This window comes from Leopardus geoffroyi, chromosome A1, assembly GCF_018350155.1.
Source record: "Leopardus geoffroyi isolate Oge1 chromosome A1, O.geoffroyi_Oge1_pat1.0, whole genome shotgun sequence".
NCBI classification, from domain to species: domain Eukaryota; kingdom Metazoa; phylum Chordata; class Mammalia; order Carnivora; family Felidae; genus Leopardus; species Leopardus geoffroyi.
In genome coordinates this window covers 7,894,114-7,914,195 of record NC_059326.1, presented here as the reverse complement: position 1 = coordinate 7,914,195, position 20,082 = coordinate 7,894,114, and the positions used below count along the sequence as shown (strand labels likewise).

Sequence of the window (20,082 nt, the reverse complement as noted above, 5' to 3'; positions counted from 1 at the left end):
TTAGGACCCTTTGTAGAGTTTGTGTTCATCGTCTTAGCATGCCCACTGTCACATTTCGGTCTGTATATTACTTTAGCCTGTGAGTCACTGGGTGTAATTAACACTTCGGCGAGGACACCCCTCTCATCCGGAGGCATCACTACAGGCAGCCTCTGTAATTTCAAAGCCTCTGACCAGTGATTTGTGTTCTAGGGCAAGAGCTGCAACAATCTAGAAATAATGGGATAAATTCTTTTTTTTTTTTTTTTTGTCCTTTTAAATATAAAAAACTTAACTAGCTTTTTTCATTTTTTTTTAATGTATAAGTATGTATTTTTTGCCAGGCTGGGTTAAGTTTTAAAACCAACCATCTGTTGCGTATTACTAATTTTTATCTTTATTCTTTTTTAATCGATCTTTAAAAGACAGCAAAGCGGGTCTTGAAGCTGTGTAAATGTGTGTCGCACTACTCTTTGAGACATCACAGCTTAGATCGTGCCTTCACACTCACCCCAGTGTCTCTTTCAGGGCTCGTTAGTCAAATAGCACTAAAATCTAGTGAAACGATACTGTGGTATTCACAACTTTGGTCTTCATTTCCTAGACTGGGAATTGGCAGGCAAAGAAGTTGAGTAATTTGTGCACGCGCGCGCGCACACACACACACACACACACTGACAACCTCAGTGAACTTTCCAGCCTCTCCCTCAGCACCTTTGGGGGCTATGAGGCTGCGTTCTTTGAGTGCCTACAAGAAAGGGTTCAGCCAGCCTTTCTCCACTGTCCCTGCCCACTGGACATGCCCATTACAGAAGCAAACAGCAAAGAGACCTCCTGTTACCAAAAGCATCCATAATCTCAGGTCATCCGAACAAAAGGGAAGGCCTCGGCCTCACCTGTTCCTCTCATTGACGTGGAAGTGACCACCTCACAGAGTAGAACGTGCCGTCCCGCATCTCGGCTTTAGGTCTATAATTGTTACGCCAGCAGCACGAGATAAATAAGCCTGAATCCCTCATACGAGTCGGATGTCATAGCCCCCGGTCTCCTGAGGACCTGCTTTCCTGTTATTTTTCCATTCTTGCTGGGGCTCGGCGGAGGGAGAGCCTTCTGGTAAACCACCGTGCGTGCAATAGTACCCTTGCTGAATGAATGGAATAGCTGAATCATTTCAGCCCTCAGAAGAATCTTCGGGATGTTCAAATGGTTCTTTGCTCTCGCTAAAGTTTCCTTTTCTTTCACAGACGGCTAGTACCTTGGTTGTGGCGGACGCTAGGATTTCTGGAATCTACAGTTGCGTGGCTTCTAATAAAGTAGGGACTGTGGAAAGGAACATAAACTTTTACATCACAGGTAAGCGATATACCCTCTACTCACAAAGATAGCCTGGTGACCTTGACGTCCTTTCAATTTGCTTCTTGGTGCATTTAGAGCTGGAAGGATTTTTGTTTTTAAAAAATTCCATAGAACTGTTAAACATTGAGTACCTTCATCCTTGCTCTCAGGAACAGAATTTGGCGTCACTGGATCTACCGAGTTATTTCTCCGAGTTCCCTTGTAGAGCCGTCTGTGTGCTTCTTCCTCCCAGATTGGGTCGTGAGGTTAGGATCTTGTCGTACTCGTTTTTAAACTCTTTTCCGCACCTGGCATGGGGTCTGGTACATAGCAGTTGTTTGGTAATAATCAAGGAAACCAAACCTTTGATGACGTGTTTTTTTTTTTTGTTTGTTTTTTTTTAATTAAAAAGCTAATGGTCTCACAACGTAAGTCATTTCTGCTTTTGAGGAATGAGGCTCTCCTATAGAACTCCGAAACTGAGTTTGTTGACGGTAACTCGTGTGCTGTTTTTTGGTAGCATTTACTGATTTTCAGCCTTAAATATGATGGTCTCTGCAAATCTTAAAATGTCCAAGGGACACAAATGGCACTCCCTATGTCCCTCCATGGGTACAGGAAGGAAGTAAGTAGCTCAAAGTATAAAAACAATTGCCTGGCTCCACACTCCCCCAATTTTCTGAGGAAACCCGGGCAGTTTGCCAGCTTTCTGGAAACTTCGCGCTGCATGGGGCAGGCTGCAGCAGTTGCCTAGAGTTCTCTAGAAAGAAATAGGTAGGTCTGATTGCATGAGACATATGGGATGTCAGATCACAGGGAGCCTTCCGGCAAGTTAGCCAATCCTCAGAGAAGCTGTGTCGTGGGAGATCTCCTGAGGTAGGTTCTCACAGAATGTGAGAGCCGGAAGAGACTTGAGAGGCTATTCAGCCTGATAGCCCCCACACTTTCCAGGTGAGGAAATGGGGTTTGGAGAGGTGAAGAGGGACACAGCAGAGCCACTCCTAGACCGGGTCAGCCCCTGTCCCCTTACAGCTGAGAAGTATAAGGGAAATCGTGTTTGTATCTACTCCAAGTTGGAAAATTCCTTTATTTAGAGAAGGATTCAGATAGCCATTGCACACAATATTGGTTCTCTTATCAGTGTTGGATGATTTGGACCACTTAGGAACAAAGGTACTGTCCTTTATGTTTGATTGGAAACAAATTCCTATGCAAATCCTTAGTCACCGTACGTATGATTTAAAGTTTAAAAGATTGAGCAATCCTGTGCTGAACGTTCAACAAGTTTATACAAGTTTAGTGGGCACTCCCCATTGAATAGAACAGTTCAGCGCTGCCCTGAGCCCTTGAACGGCTCTCCGTGAAGCCTCGTCTTTATAGGAAGACAGTTTTAACACAAAAAAGAAATGTCACATCCTCATATCAAGAGGCATGTGTAGCAGCAAGGTGGCAGGTGCATTTACCGACGCTAAGCCAATGCTGTCCGATAGAAATACAAGCCACACACGTAATTTAGAATTTTCCAGTAAAACTACATTTTTGAAGAATAAAAAGTAAGATGAGTTTTATGTAAGCCAGTGTATCCAAAATATCATCATCTTGACATGCGATCGATATTTTTAAAACCTTGTTCGGCTTCAGTGTTTAAAATTTAAAGTAGTTGAGATAAAACGGAATAAAATTCAGTTCTTGCCGTCACACTCGCCCCATTCGAAGGGCTCGGTAGCCACACGTGGCCAGTGGGTACCGTGTGGTCCGGTGGTGCTCTGAGCCTCTGAGAAGGAAGGGCTGAGGTGGTCCGGGGGAAGGAGGGCATGAAATCTGAACAGGTAGAAAGAAGAGGCTAGCCTTGCCCGGACGTTCTCAGAGCCCAGACCGGATACCATGCTATGGTTCAGCTTCTCATGGGCAGATAGACCTCTCCACGATGGCCCGAAATGTGAGACGCGGATGCCGAATTCGGGGACCACTCACAGGTCCACAGCGGGATGTGACAGTGCCTGAAGGTGCAGAAGGAACTGACCCCCCTCTTCTCTTTCTATTCCTGGCTCTGCCCCACTAGTGCACCCACGTGTATGGTCAGCCAAGTACTGTCCACACCCCTAACAGTCTTCCCTGGGACCTAGAAGTGTGCACACTCATGAGCAGTCTGACCTCAGGAGGACTTTTTCAGTCTGGAAGCAGACTTGAGGCCATCTTTACAGGGAATTCTGGGATCCCCAGGACCCCCCCCCCTCCCCCAAAAAAAAGACATGGAACGGGGGGGGGGGCAGGGACCCCTCTTGCCTGGATCTGAAGGCAATACCGGAAGAGGAGTTACCAAGAGTGGAGGGGAATGTTGTGTTCGTTTCCTTGTTGTTCGGGGTCCCCGAAATGATTAATTTGATGACCAGCCTCAACTGCAACACCAATATCTAGCCCATCCTACTGAACTTTGCATTGTTGTGTGTCTGTCTGTGGTCAGCATGTCTGTTGAACGCAGACAGAGATTCCCTCCTACTCCTTCCACATTATACAGTTTTTAACCATGGGATGGCTGAAATCCTTTCTAGATCTCCAGGCTTGTCCTCAGAAAGGGGCGATGAGAATTCAAGTCAAACGTACGTACTTGAGGCTTACGGTGTTTTCCTCTAGAAATTCAAGAGCTTTAATCTTAAACTGAATAGAATTGCTCTGAATTGTTTTCTGCTAGTCCCGAAAAGTTCTAGTTTTGGTAATTATAATTTGCTTACATTCATTGTTTTTTTAATTACGACTCTTTTCTTTCTTAAATCCTTGTCATGAGATTTATTCTCAACTAGAGATGGAGCTAAATACTCAGGAATGTTGCCCCTTCCATGTCTATTTTCTGAAAGATGAATGCATATTGGCTTGGTGTTTATACTTAACCTAGTGGAAGCACTGGTTTAAAAGATCTAAAATTCACCTGTTCTAAATCAAAAGATCTGGATTTGGGTCCTTACTGGTCCTCATTTCAGTCCTGTTGCCCGTTCGTTAAAATATAATAACAGTTTAACACAGTTGCCTTCCAAACTAATGAAAACAAGTTGGCCTTGGCCTTTAGAATTCCCCACCCCTTCTGCTCTAAACTTTGCCATTCACTTGCACGTAGTGGCTACTTGAAACAAACAAACAACTTTCTAGTAACCACTCACTTCTCAGGGAATGTTATTTCTGTTCTTCAGCAGAAGGAAAGGCTTCTTTATTAGGACCTGACAAGCTATCCCTCTCAACCTGTGCATTTCTATGCTTGTCTGTTTCGTGAGCTTGATTCACATGTTTGATCCAACTGAGTCAAAACGTCCATCCCCTAATACACACCCGTGTAAATAGATTTCTCTTGCACCTACCCCTAAATCAGATATCTCTTCTGAGCAAGGATTGGTTCTTGTCCATGACATCCCATAAGATGCCATGGATGTGATAGGCATTAGTTGGTGCCGACGAGGATTGTGCCGAAATCTGCAACAGATACGCAAGTGTGGGAAGGTCGCCTGCTTTCGCTTCATTAGAAGGCAGTTCTTTCCTGGGTCTGTTTTTGTACTCCATCTAAAAAAAAAAATCCACATGAATTGAGAGGAAAAAAATCCCTCTGGATTCGTTAACTAGTGTCAGGACGTTTTACTTATCATCTTCTATGGATCAGAAGAGAATGCCAAAGGAGGTAGCCTGAGAAAGAGTCGTTTCTAAGAGGCTGTCTGGTAACATGAACTAAAGTGACTTCGCTAACGGTGTGAGAAGCAGACCTCAAAACCCAGCTGGTTCTTTTCTTTGCCTCCGTGTGCGTGTTTTTGCCATTTGCTGGCACTCCGCGGGACTACGGCTGGGTGTGTTAGCAATTACTGGGGGTGAAGCAGGAACAGCACTGCCTTATCTCCCTGGTTTCCCAGTGTCACTAAATGCATTTTATTTTGAGATTCCTCGTGGTGCTTGGCAAAGATAAACAAAATCTTCCATCAGGAAACCTGTGAGCTATTTCCACAGGAAGTTTCAAATCACTAAAGTAAATAGAAACTCTGCATGATCTCAATGGTGTTACTTGGGCTCGCTTGGGTTCTAACCGCCAGGACGGGACCTCATAAATGGCAAGCCCCGGGGTCTTTGAAGAAATGATTCGACTGTGGCCCGTGTGCACACGACAGCCAGTATCTGTGAAGAAACTGGTGGCTGACGTTTTACTCCTCAGGCTTGGAAAATGTCCCAAACGTAAAAAGATGCTGAGTTAGAGGGGCTGTTTCTGACACCTTATTGTTATGTTGAAAATGACTGTTAGCTGCTTCGGCATCTTCTGACCCATTCTTAGCTTTTCATTTTAAAAGCAGGAAAACCTTTGCTCTCCAGCCACTGACAGCTTCATAAGCCACTGTTACCCCCTGCTCCCAGGTTTCAAATGAATACTTTGGCATTTCTTCAGACGTGACACTTTATAATAAAGTCAAAGCCCAGAAAAATCAGAAAAACAAGCAAAGTCCGATTTAGGAAAGAGTTGATATGATATCTAATTTTGGACTATTGTCCCCCTAAGGTTTAAAGGTTTCTTTATAGCTTTGTGTGCGACGGATAATAATAATAATAGCAGAACATAATGCTTTTCATCTTCAAAGTACTTTGTAAAATGTTGGCCCAAATTCTTTGCTCAAATACAGACATGCCACCAAGTGACAAGCAATGGGAGGGTTTTGAGAGCAGGTCAGTTCGGGGCCAGTGACCAATGATTTCTTTTTTTTTTTTTTTTTTTTTTTTTTTTTTTTAAATCCTCCGGGGAAATGCTCCCAAATGAGACCAGGGAGCTTGAGCGCAAAAAGCTGAGTGAAGGTCAAGGTTAAGGAAGCAGAGGAGGCACGCTCCTGAGGTGTTGCTGGAGACAGAGATGGTTACTGGGGATTGACAGGAGAGAAATGGCTTTTGATGGCACGGTAGCTCTCAGAAGGTGTTCCCTACGTTTTTGAGAGTAAACTTGATTTTTAGAAATTACTCTCCCCCTCCCCCATCGGAGCATCAGGCAGCTGTTCCAGATGAGTTGACTGCATTGTGTTCTCGTGTGTCCAAGTAGGACCGTCCCCCTGAAAGGGTACCTGAGCACGTGCCGTGGCTCTTCTCTGCCCACTGTGCCAGCCAAGGGCAGGCAAGGTGGGTAGCACCCCAGCAGGATGGATACTATCCATCCAATTGTAGGAAACTGGGGAGACCAGTTGGTTTTTTTACTGGAAAAGTCTAGGCTTAAAGTGGTGTTGACCAGCATGGCTCAAGTCTCCTACCACGTACCTGGGACTTCCTCACTTATTTTGGAGAAGTCTGACCATTAAACTACCGTTGGGTTTTTTTGTGTGTGTGTGTGTGGTTTTGGTTTTTTATTTTTTGTTTTCTTGTTGTTAAAAAGAAACAGAGGCCCGAGGAGAAACCAGGAGAGAGAGGAATGCTTTTAAATATTTATTTTTTGAGAGAGATGGTGCGCAGGGGAGGGGCAGAGAGAGGGAGACAGAAGATGAGAAGCAGGCTCTGTGCAAATAGCGGGACTCGAACTCGTGAACCATGAGACCATGATCTGAGCTACAGACGGACATTTAACCTACTGAGCCACCCAAGTCCCCCCCATCCTTGGTTTTTAGTACAAATGGCTCTTGTACGACTTGCCCATTTCGCCCAGTCGCCAGGAGGAGTCCTGTGCAGACTAAAGAAATGGGAAACGTGGTCATCATTCCAAGTTGTAAAACAAATTCCACTCTGTTGCCCCAAACAAGGAAAATGTCCCACCCGAATCAGCCTGCTTTGCATTTCCTGCCTCGCTTCTGATGGGCTGCCCTCACGTGGCTCTTACCTATGTTGGATCAGTTCCCCAGAAAGGAAGAGACACATACTCATCCTTTTAAGGCTGATGCTGAGAGAATTCGTGTAGGAACAGTTGTTAAGATCTGTGACTGTCTCCGGATGAGACGCCTTGAGTTTTCCACGAACTGAAGCTCTTTGTTCTTGGTTTACAGACGTGCCCAACGGATTTCACGTTAACTTGGAAAAACTGCCGACGGAAGGAGAGGACCTGAAACTGTCTTGCACAGTTAACAAGTTCTTATACAGAGACATTACCTGGCTTTTGCTGCGGACGGTTAAAAACCGCACAATGCATCACAGTATCAGCAAGCAAAAAATGGCCATCACTAAAGAATACTCTGTTACTCTCGATCTCACCGTCAAGAATGCTTCCCTAGAAGATTCAGGCACGTATGCCTGCAGAGCCAGGAACATATACACAGGGGAAGAAATCCTCCAGAAGAAAGAAGTTACAATTAGAGGTGAGCACTGCAGCAAAAAGGCTGTTTTCTCTCGGATCTCCAAATTTAAAAGCACAAGGAATGATTGTACCACACAAAATAATGTAAAACATTAAAGGACTCATTAAAAAGTAACAGTTGTCTCATATCATCTTGATTTATTGTCACTGTTGCTAACTTTCCGGCTCAGAGGAGATGCTCCTCCCAAAATGAGTTTGGAGATGATAGTGATGTTGAGCTCCCCAGGTCCCAGCCCGGGGCTCCCCACTCAGGCTGAGGGGCTCTGCTCTCTGGGGCCGACTTGGTGCGCGTTTGGATTTGGAGGATCCCTGCGGCGCATTCTCTGTTTTTGTTTTTTTTTTTTGTCAGTCTTTGCTGTCTCCTCCTGCCTGATAAACAACAACCTGGGACTGATCCTTTCCTCCCACTCTGATGCCAGCCTCTTTGTATTTTTAAGTGTCGAAGCTACGCAAACTGAATAATTTAAACACGTGCGCTGGTTTCTGCCAAAGATGGACGTGAATAAGTTAATCTTCCAGCTCAGAACGAGTACAGTTGAACTTGAGACTCTGTCGGACCTCCGCCTGGTTTTATTTTGTACTACTTCCTCCGCTCTTGATTTGTAAATGGCACTGGATAGCAAGTTATAATGCTTATTTATTTGAAAATGCTTTTTATTATTATTATTATTATTATTTTTACATTAAGCACATTAATCTTAAACTGGAGTTCTAAAATGGGCCCCAGGAGTGCAAGATGTTGGTGTAGTTCAGAGGTATTAAAGCTTTATCACAGTATGAACTAAGAATGCCCACCGGAGTCCAGCCGGTTTGTAATCCGGGTTAACCAGGCCACTGGTCAGCACGGGGCCTCTGAGTGGACCAGCAGCCACTGACCGCCTCTGACAAAAAGTGGATCCTGCCTTCATTTGACGTGTTATTTGTCCCCTGGTTATTCTTTTAAAGAACTCCCTTCTCTCTCAGTGATGGCATTCAGAGACAAACCACGATCCGTTTATCAAGGAAATCAAGGCATTCGTGACCGAAGGTTGAATGCGTTCTTCTAAATGTGCCCGTCAAACAAAGCCCACTTTCCCTGTATGCAGATGGTGATAGGATTTTTTTGGGGATTAAGAAATGGGAAAATCCCAGGAGCAGAATTCAGGGAGCTGTGCTTAAATCAGGAGAGATTATAATCTCTTGTAGGCTTGCATTTGAGGGGAAAGTGATTTTTTTCACCAATTTAATATGCATTGTTCTGTTGTTTTCATCGATGATCGATCATGATATGTGACTTGCATGGGCTATTGGAAAACAACCTCCAGGGACCAAAATAGCCGGGGCTGAGAACACAGTGGCCGGGCAGCTCAATAGAAGGTGACATTATGACAACTTTTCAGGCTTGGGAACTCACCAGACCGTTTCCTCCTTTAGGTAACAGACTCTGTCCCACGGGCTAAACTTGTCTTTCACGTGGGAATTGCTTTTGTCAAGTGTGAAGGAGTAAACAATAGCATTTCCCCAGAATGCCTGTTTCATGGAGCCCCAAATGCTCTGAAAACAATTAGGAACCTGGAAGTTGTCAGCCCAGAGGAAAGAATAATCAATTGTATCTTGAAATTTTACCTATGGCTCTTTTCGCCTGGCGTCTTTGTTCATTATAAGTCAGCGTGTTCCTTCGGGAAACAATGCCTCAGTGCCACAGATCGTGGGGACTCGATTTGGACTAAAGCTGAAAACACAAATAAAACGGCTGAGGGATAGCACTTCTGGAAAAGATGGCAAATCAGACGTGCAGAATCGATCATTTCCTTCCCCTTGAAATTGCAGTTGCGATCTTCGCGGGGAGGGGAAGGGTGTTAGTATTTGCAGGAGATGATCTTAAGAATTCCATCGAGTAATTCATTGTTCACTGTGGAATTCGTCCTTCCAGAGAGTTTCGGAAAGAAAGACCAACTGGGTGGGTTGTGTTTCGTGTTAGTCACTCTTTTGGGTGTGGAGGAAGGGGAGGAGGAGAATGGGGGAAAGGGAAAGAAAAAAGAGCCTAATGTGGAGAATGATTGAGTTGGGGTAGAGGACGTGAGGCTGGTTCCTCAGTCCCCATTCCAAGTGGAGAAGAGAAAACGGGATCTTTATGAAAACCTGGCAGATCTCTGGGGCCATAGCAGTGAAGAGCCAGTGGGGAGTGGTCTTTGGCTATTGATAACCAGCAGAAATACTCTGTTAATTCTGATTTTCTCAGTTGGCAGGGATCAGCTTCCCTTTGTTAAGTTGTGGAAAGCAGCTAACCATTCCATCCAGCCACTGAGGCTTAAGAACAAGGGCTCAGTGTACCTTTCTCACTTAAAATGTCAAAACAGATGATGAGGTATAAAGGGCGAGCGGATAAAATGATTCCTTGGTTGACTGGTCATTAAAGAAACCGGTCAAAAATGAGACTGTTCACAGAGGAGGGCGTTTTTCTTTTTCAGAAATGGGTACAAAGAAAAATATGTTTGTCTGAACTTTGTATTTAATGGGGGGTCCTGTGCTTATTCTGTAGCCTTTGGCCACCTCTCTCTTGCCTGAAGTTTGTCCAGGGCAGATAGGGCCTTTGGGAATTCTCATGGCATTGTTTCCAGTACACCTGTCAGGGAAGCCAAATCCTGTCTGCGTTGGTGATGCTATAGTTTGTAGCTACGGTAATAATTTGGGTGTTGGAGGCCTTGTATCCAGACTTCCTTTTTGATAATAAGGCCTATGGGCGATGACAGATTGCTCTTTCCTATTTCGTGCATGGGAAATAGTAAATATGGTAGGGGAAGCTATTAAAGGTGTAACTCAGTGAGGTGTGTCTGAGTTTTAAACGAGATCTGTCAAATTTGGCTTGCCACCTGAACTAGACTAAATAGTAATATGACCCCGTTCTTCGTTATCTTGTCTTGTGTCACCAATCTGTTTAGAGTCTTTGCTGTGTAAAAAAAAAAAAAAAAAAAATGTCGAAACTGTAACAATCAAGCACGTACAAGTGATCGGAGTTGAAGATGTTGCTATCTGACTGCATTTTCTTTTGGGAAACACCACATGACAGGTGGCCCAGAATGCCAACACCGAAACGTTGAAATGGTTCTGCCTGGGGGGCGGGTGCAGGAGAGATCAGGAAAGATACACCGACAGAAGGGGAAAGGGCCATGGCAATCATTCATTCCACTCTACGCTTGAAGAGTTTCTATGTCAGGGCTCCCCTCTCAACCCTCTTTTTAGCCTTCAGATCCCCTGTTGTGTCAAGTGAGGAAAGACCAGCGAGAAGCGTGGAAATCAAAATGTAATGAGAACGCTGTTCCTCCCGCCAGATTAGTAACCCTGCCGGGTCAACGTGCTGTTCGAGTTACGTGACAATCAGCTTTTTCACCTGAGATTTCTAAACTGCTTCACCGAATGCTCATCCTGAGAGTTTCCCTGCAGGAACAAAAAGAGAAAGGTTGTGGGACCGGGCAGAACCCTGCAGGGACGGGGGAATCAGGGCCACTGCGGTGTGTCACTTCTTAGAGCACTGTGATTACTCCCTGGCTGCTTTCACAGCGTTAGTACAATAAGAGGAGGAAATGCAAAATGGTCAGAGAAAGCTCCCTCTGTCTGATTGAAGACAGTGGCGCAGAATGCGTAAGTCACGCCAAAACTCTTGATTTCTGTTCCAGGAGTTGCAACACGGGCGGGGGGTGCGGGGGGAGAGGAGGAGGATTCGGGAGGGTTAGGACTTGTCTTCTTCGTCCTTTTCACCTTGGAAGCTTGAGCTACCCATGCAGCACTCGCCTAACTAGAATGTATACACATCAGCAGGACTGACTACTTTGTTACATAGAGACGCTGTACTCACTGGGGCCTCGGGGTGCTGCTGTTCCAATGTGGGATTTTAATGTTGTGTAATGTATTGTATCCTAATGTATTAAATTCCTGTTGTTGTACTATATCGGTCGGCATTTTATTAAAATAAATTGTATTGTATCATATTTGTATGTTCTAAGAGAAAATAATATAAAATACAATACTTGTACTATTATATAGTGCAAAAACCACAAACCTTTGCCTCTGCCTCTTGAATTAATCCTTCGGTTGCTTGCACTGGGGAAGGGGTGAAGGAAGGAAATAATCAATAAAGCTTCCAAAGTCCACGCAATTCTCCTGTTGGGTCTGCTACCTTACAATTGAGGTTACGGATAGCTGAGCAACACAGACGTGGCCTCACAAACACATCAAAAAAACGACACACAAAATTACATTAGCTCATCACGAGAATACTAGGATTTCTGGAAAGATTGGTTACGAGCCTGTATCCAAAATCGCCTTTTTCCTTTTTAAGCTCCTCAAACAGTAGGCAAAATCCTCAGGATTTTGAAAAGCTTCTCTCACAAAAGGAAAACTGGTTGGCCAGGCGAAAAAAAAAAAAAAAAAAACACCTTGATCCTGAAACCTAAAAATATAGGGCTCCGTTCTTGATCTTACTCTGCGTTCTAACAAATTTGCATTGATCGTAGCAATTCAAGAAAGACGACGCAGTAGTTTAACGGTAGAAGGAGAACTTAGGGAACAAAATGTGAGGGAAACCTGACGATAGAGTTTTGCTGCTTCTCTCTGTACGTGAAGTATTGATGTGCATTTGTAACAAGGAACACAGCTAATGAGTAGTAACCACCCCCTTTCTTTATTCACTAGATCAGGAAGCCCCACGCCTCCTGACAAGCCTCAGCGATCGCACAGTGGCCATCAGCAGCTCCAGCATATTCCGCTGTCATGTTACTGGTGTCCCAGAGCCTCAGATAACCTGGTTTAAAAACAACCACCAAATACAGCAGGAACCCGGTAAGAGATCGTTTGCCTCGAAGTCCCTCTTTCTCATCATTCTCTTCTTCCTTTAACGTTCCTCTCAGCTCCGTTCTGTACATCGAGAAACACTTGCGGACAGAGCTCTGGGTCATGCTTCTATTAACAACTTCTTTTTTTTTTTTTAATGTTTATTTTTGAGAGACAGCGTGGGTGGGGGAGGGGCAGAGAGAGAGGGAGACAGAGAATCCGAAGCAGGCTCCAGGCTCCGAGCCGTCAGCCCAGAGCCCAACGCGGGGCTCAAACCCACAGACCGCGAGATCATGACCTGAGCCGAAGTCGGACGCTCAACCGACTGAGCCACCCAGGCGCCCCATTGTTTATATTAACGTCTAATGAGGAATATTATTAAGAGTTAGTTCTTTTGCACACCATATTCCTAACCCTGTAGAAGGATCCATACAGAATCTGCTTTAAATGGTACATTCATAAAGAAATGGTAAGAGCCCCTTAGAAAACATGTCAGTTCAGCTTAACAGAGAAAGTGAGGAGTTGGTTCCTTGGCTTGAGGTATGGCAGAACTTTGAACATCTAGTGTATATGAAGTTCAGGGTAGTTTTGTAAGCTTTTTTTTTTTTTTTTAGTTTTTATTTATTTTTGAAAGAGAGAGAGAGAGAGACAGCGTGTGAGCCAGGGAGGGGCAGAGCAGGAGACAGAATCTGAAGCAGGCTCCAGGCTGAGCTGTCAGCACAGAGCCGGATACGAGGCTCGAACCCGTGAACCGTGAGATCATGACCTGAGCCAAAGTCGACGCTCAGGTGACTAAGCCATCCAGGCACCCCTACAAGCTTTTTAATTCACCTATATCAATTTTAATGACTTGGTAAAAAGAAGACTATTTTAAATGATAGAATACTGGTTTAAAAAAAAATCTAAGTTAATGGTCACGTCTTAATTTTCTTTCACTAAAAAATATACCAAAAACCACTAGACTTAAATCAGTAAGTATCAACACTGTCTGTTGCCTGCCTGATAATTTTGTGATGAAATAAGATTAAAAGGAACTCATTTATAATTTTACTTAATAATTCCACTTATATTAAAAGTAAAACTGCCATTTATTAATTTTTAAAAAAAATTTTTTTAACGTTTATTTATTTTTGAGACAGAGAGAGAGAGAGCATGAACGGGGGAGGGGCAGAGAGAGAGGGAGACACAGAATCTGAAACAGGCTCCTGGGCTGACGGCTCAGAGCCTGACGTGGGGCTCGAACTCATGGACCGCGAGATCGTGACCTGAGTTGAAGTCGGACGCCCAACCGACTGAGCCACCCAGGCGCCCCAAAACTGCCGTTTATTTACAATAGCCCAACAACCGAAATCAAATGACTGGCAATACGGAATGGTCCTTAAATGTGAGTCCTCCGCTCAAAACAGAATGTCCGTTTGAGCCCGATGCTCACAAAGGGGTTGTGGTAGACCATCTCCAGCGTTAAGGTATCTTAGAAAGGCCTTCCTCTAGGCCAGTCCCAAACTCACCACGTCCCATCATTTTTCTCCATGAGCAGCGCCTCCTCTCGTACTACGTCGTCTGCCTCATGGTCCACACCAGGAGCGGGTGACCTCCCCTCCGTCCTTCTCTGGTCTGTCACCAGGCTATCCGGGTTATGCACGTAAATAGGACATATGCCTCAAGTCCTCCCTTCCCTCCGCTGTCCTCTTGTCATTTTCTGGGTTCAGAGAACATCTCCTGACTGGTCTCTCCGCCTCTTTTTTCTCTCTTTGCACCTGTTTTCTACACAGCTGGATAAGAGGCGGCTGTGAACCTGGCACTTCCCTGTTTGCAAGTCTTCACGGGCTCCCTATCCCAAGTTCAAGCGTCTGACAGAGGAGGCCCTCAACAACTGGCCCTCGCTACTTCCCCAACTCCAAGCTCACCCTCCCCTGTTGAACGTTAAGTTCTAGCCATCTCCAAGCTCTTGTAGATCCCGGGACTCCTTGTGTTGCTTCAACGCCCTCTGCTTCTTTTGTTCTTGTGTCCCCGCTGCCTGGAGTGCCTTGCCTTCATCGAACGCCTCCCTGTCCCTTAAGACCCAAGTCAGGTGCTCTTTCTCCAGAAAGCCTTACTCATCTCCTGCACAGAGGGGGCAGGACCTCCCGGCGTCTTTATTACTCATGACTGCTTCTCTTCGCTCTTACTGAGTTGTTCTGTGATCATCGGTCCATCTGTGGATTAACTGTGCCTATTCCCACCGCTCTCTTACTGTGGGTCTGCTCTCTCACTCCGTGTTTGCCATCATGTCACATGCATCCTGAGGGCAGACCAGTGCAACCTTCCTCTTATTTGTGTCTTCTCTTTTTGCCCTCCCAGCTGGCATAGTGCTTGGCAACCGATAAACGTTTCATGAGCGAAGGAACGGATGAGCGTTTTTCAGACAATTTTATTCTGTCCTTAGCGAGGTTCACCTGGGAGCACAGATGTCTGGACTTCCAGGTGGTTGGGGAGACTCTGTCTTAGGATTTTTAAAGCTAAAGGGACCGTTGGGGTATCTCTAGTTCCATTTGTAGAATAGAACATTTAGACCCAGCGAGGTAAAATGATTTGCCCAAAACGACACACTATTAAGATAGGTTGTTTCACAGAAAACGAATCCCTTGAGGCATTCTACCAAAACAAAAGGATGAATGACCACACGAATAAACACATACGTTTGTGTTGGGAAACAGTGCCTGGAATAGTCTCCCTTTAGCGATTCAGAGTCCACGTTAGTATATTAAAGACCTCAAGAAGTCCTGTGCTAAAGAAACCAGGCAAACTTCTTTAAAGGATTCCCCCAACTAACTTGATCCCCAAATACATTTTACAAAATACTAATCTAAGATGCTGGGTGTTTCTTTGAAAGACGTAAATTTGGCTGACGTTGAGTTTTCGTACTTTGGATGTGGGTTAAAGAATTAGAGTTGAACTGGGGCACGTGGGCGGCTCAGTTGGTTAAGCATCCAACTCTTGATTTCCGCTCAGGTCATGATCTCGTAGTTCGTGGGTTCGAGCTCCACATCAGGCTCTGCCCCGACAGTGTGGAGCCTGCTTGGGATTCTAAGCCTTTGGAAAGCTATACTGAGAGTAAATTTTAAAGCCTAAGTAATACTTAAATGTATAAGGAAATATATAATTATAAATGTATATTTACCAATATAAAATATATAATTAAGGGGCACCCGGGTGGCTCAGTCGGTTAAGTGTCCAACTTCAGCTCAGGTCCCGATCTCACGGTTCGTGGTTCGAGCCCCGCGTCGGGCTCTGTGCTGACAGCTCAGAGCCTGGAGCCTGCTTCGGATTCTGTGTCTCCTCCTCTCTCTGCCCTTCCCCTGCTCACATTCTGTCTCTGTCTCTCTCTCTCTCTCAAAAACAAACATTAAAAAAAACTAAAATATACAATTAAATATATGTAATGAAATATATAATTATAAATACAACATTTACAAATAGAAAATATATAATCAAATATAAATAGATAATGGCTTGAAATCAGTTAAGCTGATTATTTCAAGTTTAAAGAGCCAGAAAATAAATTGCACGTCCTTTAGAGACTTGTGACACGTGGCGACTCAAAAAACATTTATATACCGAGAGGATTTCGGTGGCCTTGGGTCATCGATAGGATCTGGCCCATCATCATTGTCATTTGTTAAATGGCAACGCACCCGAGTCCAAAGAAAATACGAGAGAGGAAGCAGGGCACACGTGAGAGCTTGTGCTCAGGACGAGCGGCCATAAAATGCCTGCTGAAAGACCATAAGGGGAGGACTTTTCTCCTCCCTCCTCATTTCCTTTCAGGAAACCCTTCAGTGGGGCACAGCCATCCTAGAGAAGAAATGCAGTTTCGAGAAAGCCTGACGAAAGCTGAGTAGGACTTTCTTGGGCCACAGGGCATCTGCAGGAAAAAAGGGATGATAAGCACACAGGCCCCGGAAAGCGTGTGCACGGGGGACGCGAGGCAGCCTCCGCCAGGGCAACCCCGGGGAGAAGCAAGCAGGCACCTTGCAAACCACACGCCCACCACCCACGGAGCGGCCCTCCAGGGCCTCTGGGGCCCCAAGTCGCCCTGGACTCCCACCACTCCTGGAGGGTCTTCATTTCCCCTCCTGGGAACCACAGAGGCTGCCTCTACTGGAGATCCCTCTTTCTCATTCTAGTACGTCGGGACTCTTGCTTTCCTTCCACGTCTGGTTTATTTGCAGTTCGTGTCACAGGAGGGTTATTCTCTAGTTTTATGTGTGCCCGTTTTTAAAAGCTCTGAAGACAGAATAGCTTAACGGGTCTTCTTCATTAAATAAAAATGCCTTGAGCACTCAACCAGGAACCAAGGCACCGTGTGACCTTGACAAAGACCTCATTCACTTTTCACACCTGTCATCAGAGGTAGGTACCGTTAGGAGATGCATTTGGCAGATGTAGTTTAACTTCACGAGCGCTGACTGGGTGCCTGTGCCTGTTCTGAGCGCGTCACTAAGGTCCATTAGTTTCCCCTTCATAATAATCTTAGGAGTCTTGCTAAATTATGACGCCTGTTTTCCAAAGGATGGAACGAAGACACAGACGCACAGAGAGGAGAAATAGCTGCCTCCAGATCACAGAGCCGGTGCCTGGTGGGCAGAGGCTGGGACCAGACCTTGACTCTGGGGCCCACATTCCGAACACTGGGCGTGTGGGGCTGACTGCGCCTGCGTATCACTCCCACGTCATCAGTTTTAGTGACTCCGTGGACATCAACGTCATATTCGTCAAACAATATTTTCTCCTTTCTAACCCTTAAAGCTTAAGCTCCCCAAAGACTGCAGTTTATTTCTTAAATGTTAAAAATGTAAACCATATAAAAAATATTTAAAACTTTTTTTTTTTTTAAAGCAGGCATGCCCACGGGGTGCCTGGCCGGATCGGTGGAGCATGCGACTCTTGATCTCAGGGTTGTGGGTTCGAGCCCACGTTGGATATAGAGGTTACTTAGAAATAAAATCTCAAGGGGCGCCTGGGTGGTTCAGTCGGTTGAGCGTCTGACTTCGGCTCGGGTCATGATCTCGCGGTTTGTGAGTTCTAGCCCCGCGTCGGGCTCTGTGCTGATGGCTCAGAGCCCGGAGCCTGCTGCGGATTCTGTGTCTCCCTCTCTCTCTGCCCCTCCCCCGCTCCGTCTCTGTCTCTCCTGAAGAGTGTTGAAGAGAAAGGCAGTCTGAGACATATTTACTCTGAAAAGACAGGCGAAGAGAGAATTGATCAGCTAAAGAGAGTAGAATGTCCAGGACCGGACAGGAAAGACCAATGTAACACGGAAAGACCGATGGCAAGTTAGGGATGGATTCTACTGGCCACTGGCTGTTTCGAGTATGGTTTGATTCTCAGGAGTATACAGGCTGCAAAGCTCATCTAAGAAACATCCATTTCCACTGGGTTGAAAATTTAAAGGGTTTGCACCCAGCCTTGGGGCAATGGTCTAAAGTCACCGTGGAGGACATATGACCTCCTCCTCAGCACTGCTCCAGCCACCTTCTCAAGGGCCCGGCAGTTCCTCCAAAATGATCGGAAAGTCACCTTTCTACCTCACACTCTTCCCAGATCCTCCGCCGAGGTCCTAAAAATGTTCAGAGCTGTGACAGAGCTGAGCAAGCACGTAGGTGGGGCTGTTGGCACGGAGCGGATGGCACCGTAAGGACACCAGATGAGGGTGCGAAGCCGATCCAGAAGAAGGCCTGTCTGGCTTCGTTTTGCATCGATACAAGCGCAAACCTGATTGTGCAGAGAAAAGTGGGATTTCTGAAAAAGTCATTAAAATGCTGGAAAAAGTAACAAACTTTCCTCCGAAAATATTTAAGAGAGTAGAAAACAGTGCCACCCTGAGACGTTTTTGGTAAAGCCTTCCCTAAACCGAGAAACCGTCAGCGACCTATTGTGTAAATTACATTTCTATGGCAGCAAAACGTTTCAGACTATTTTAAGATTAGAGCTATTTTAAGTTTAAGATTAGCCTATTTTAAGATTGGAAACAACAAAGAGCTAAGAAAGAATAGATTTGCTCTTAAGTAGCCTGAGGCTGGGGTAGGAGAGAATCACTCTGACCCGCTGATGAATACTGCTTCCTAAGTTGGATCTTGGTTACTAGGACTATGGATCCAATGACCTGAACGGGACATCTTTCCTGTCACCACTAGATCCCTGATACAAAACATCTTCACCTGTAAAGTGCATATTCACATCAATGTGACCAGCTGCCCTCGGACTTCAGGGGGAACAGAATGATGGCTGAAATACAAAGTGGTTTTCATAGAGCTAGGAAAGATCTTGAGGAAAGTAGAGGAGAGGAGTGAGTGAGGGTGTTAATACCTAGGGGTAATAATGTGACTGTCAACCCTCAGACAGAATCCACAGCTTCGCTTGATGTCTTACGGAACATAAAATTCAGAAATGTTAATTATCTTTTGTAAAACCTGAGTGGTAATTGTCTTTTCTTATGAAATCCACCTTTATGGTGCATAATGAATGAAGAAACATTGCAGGAAAGCGTGTACAGGATTCCTGGAACACGTTGGGGAGTGCGTGGGAGGGGGAGCTGACTGCTCTATTTATCACCCCCACTGAGCCCCATCAGTCCGCTGATGTGATTGGCTGAGCAGCTGCTGTCAGTGTCCTTTCTCTCCAATATGTGTCTTTAAGGTAAGGGGGGGGGGGGGGCGGCGTCCATGTACCCAGACCAAGAAGGGCCAAGCTTCACAAGTGACCTTACCAGTAGCTTCTTTCCCCAGCCAGAATCTTCCAACAAATTCTCAAGGTTGAGTCGTATCCCCCGACGACAATAGAAGCATAGGGGGCGTTCTGAATATGTTGCAGAGCCAAAACTCGGTTCTTTTCTAAGGATCGACTTCCATTTAGAAGGTGAGGAGAAAGGAGTGGAATTAAGGAAAGAGTACAGCGAGGTAACAGCAAGGAAAATGTCTTGATTGGTACTGCTGGAGTTCAGAGCTGCAAGCCCAACCCCAGACGAAAGAGGAACCCTGACTTTGATCCCAGCCTTGACGTGGTGAAGAAATGGAGACTGACACTTTACGCAAGTCTGCGACTGCTTGTTGATGTCTGGCTGGTTCAGTGCGACCATGGTTTACCCTCAGAAAAGTAAGATAACCCGTGGGTAGAGTCCCATTTTTGTATTCAAAATCGCCAGAAGTTATTTATGGAGAATCAGTGTTGACACCCAACCATGACTCTTTACTGAAATACTGTCGTTTATTTAGGTCTTGCACATACATACATATGTAGCTAATCATATCGTAACGCTTTGCCCGAAGAAAATTGCCTGGACGCGCCTTCCGGTACAGCATCCTGATCCCCATCCAGCCCAGAAAAGCCTCCTGAAACGTGTGAGCCACAGCAAGACCCAGCCGAGAGGATCACACAGCGGACCGCACAGACCCGCTCGTAAATAGCGGGGCTGTCTGCTGGTCATTTGAGTCTTTGGTGCTTTCTGAAAGTCCTCTTGATTTTCAAATGAAATGAAAAATTTAGACCATGAGAAATAAAAAACAAACTTGAGAATGTGAGCGTCACTTTAGAAAGGGCCTCCCCCCACCCCCCCAACCCCGGCTTTGTGTGTGTGTGCGTGTGTGTGTGGCAAAATGCACATGACGTAAATTTGACCATTTAATCGTTAACGT

The 20,082-nt window shown here is 45.4% G+C and overlaps 1 protein-coding gene across 1 annotated transcript in view; it reads left to right on the top strand.

The window, feature by feature from the left end:
• Window positions 1–20,082, top strand: part of FLT1 (fms related receptor tyrosine kinase 1) — a 176,200-nt gene that overhangs the window by 90,851 nt on the left and 65,267 nt on the right. The window contains exons 13-15 of the mRNA XM_045465730.1: window positions 1,224–1,332; window positions 7,296–7,604; window positions 12,275–12,421. Of these exons, the coding sequence (XP_045321686.1) occupies window positions 1,224–1,332; window positions 7,296–7,604; window positions 12,275–12,421 (565 nt within the window). The remainder of the gene's footprint in view (window positions 1–1,223; window positions 1,333–7,295; window positions 7,605–12,274; window positions 12,422–20,082) is intronic.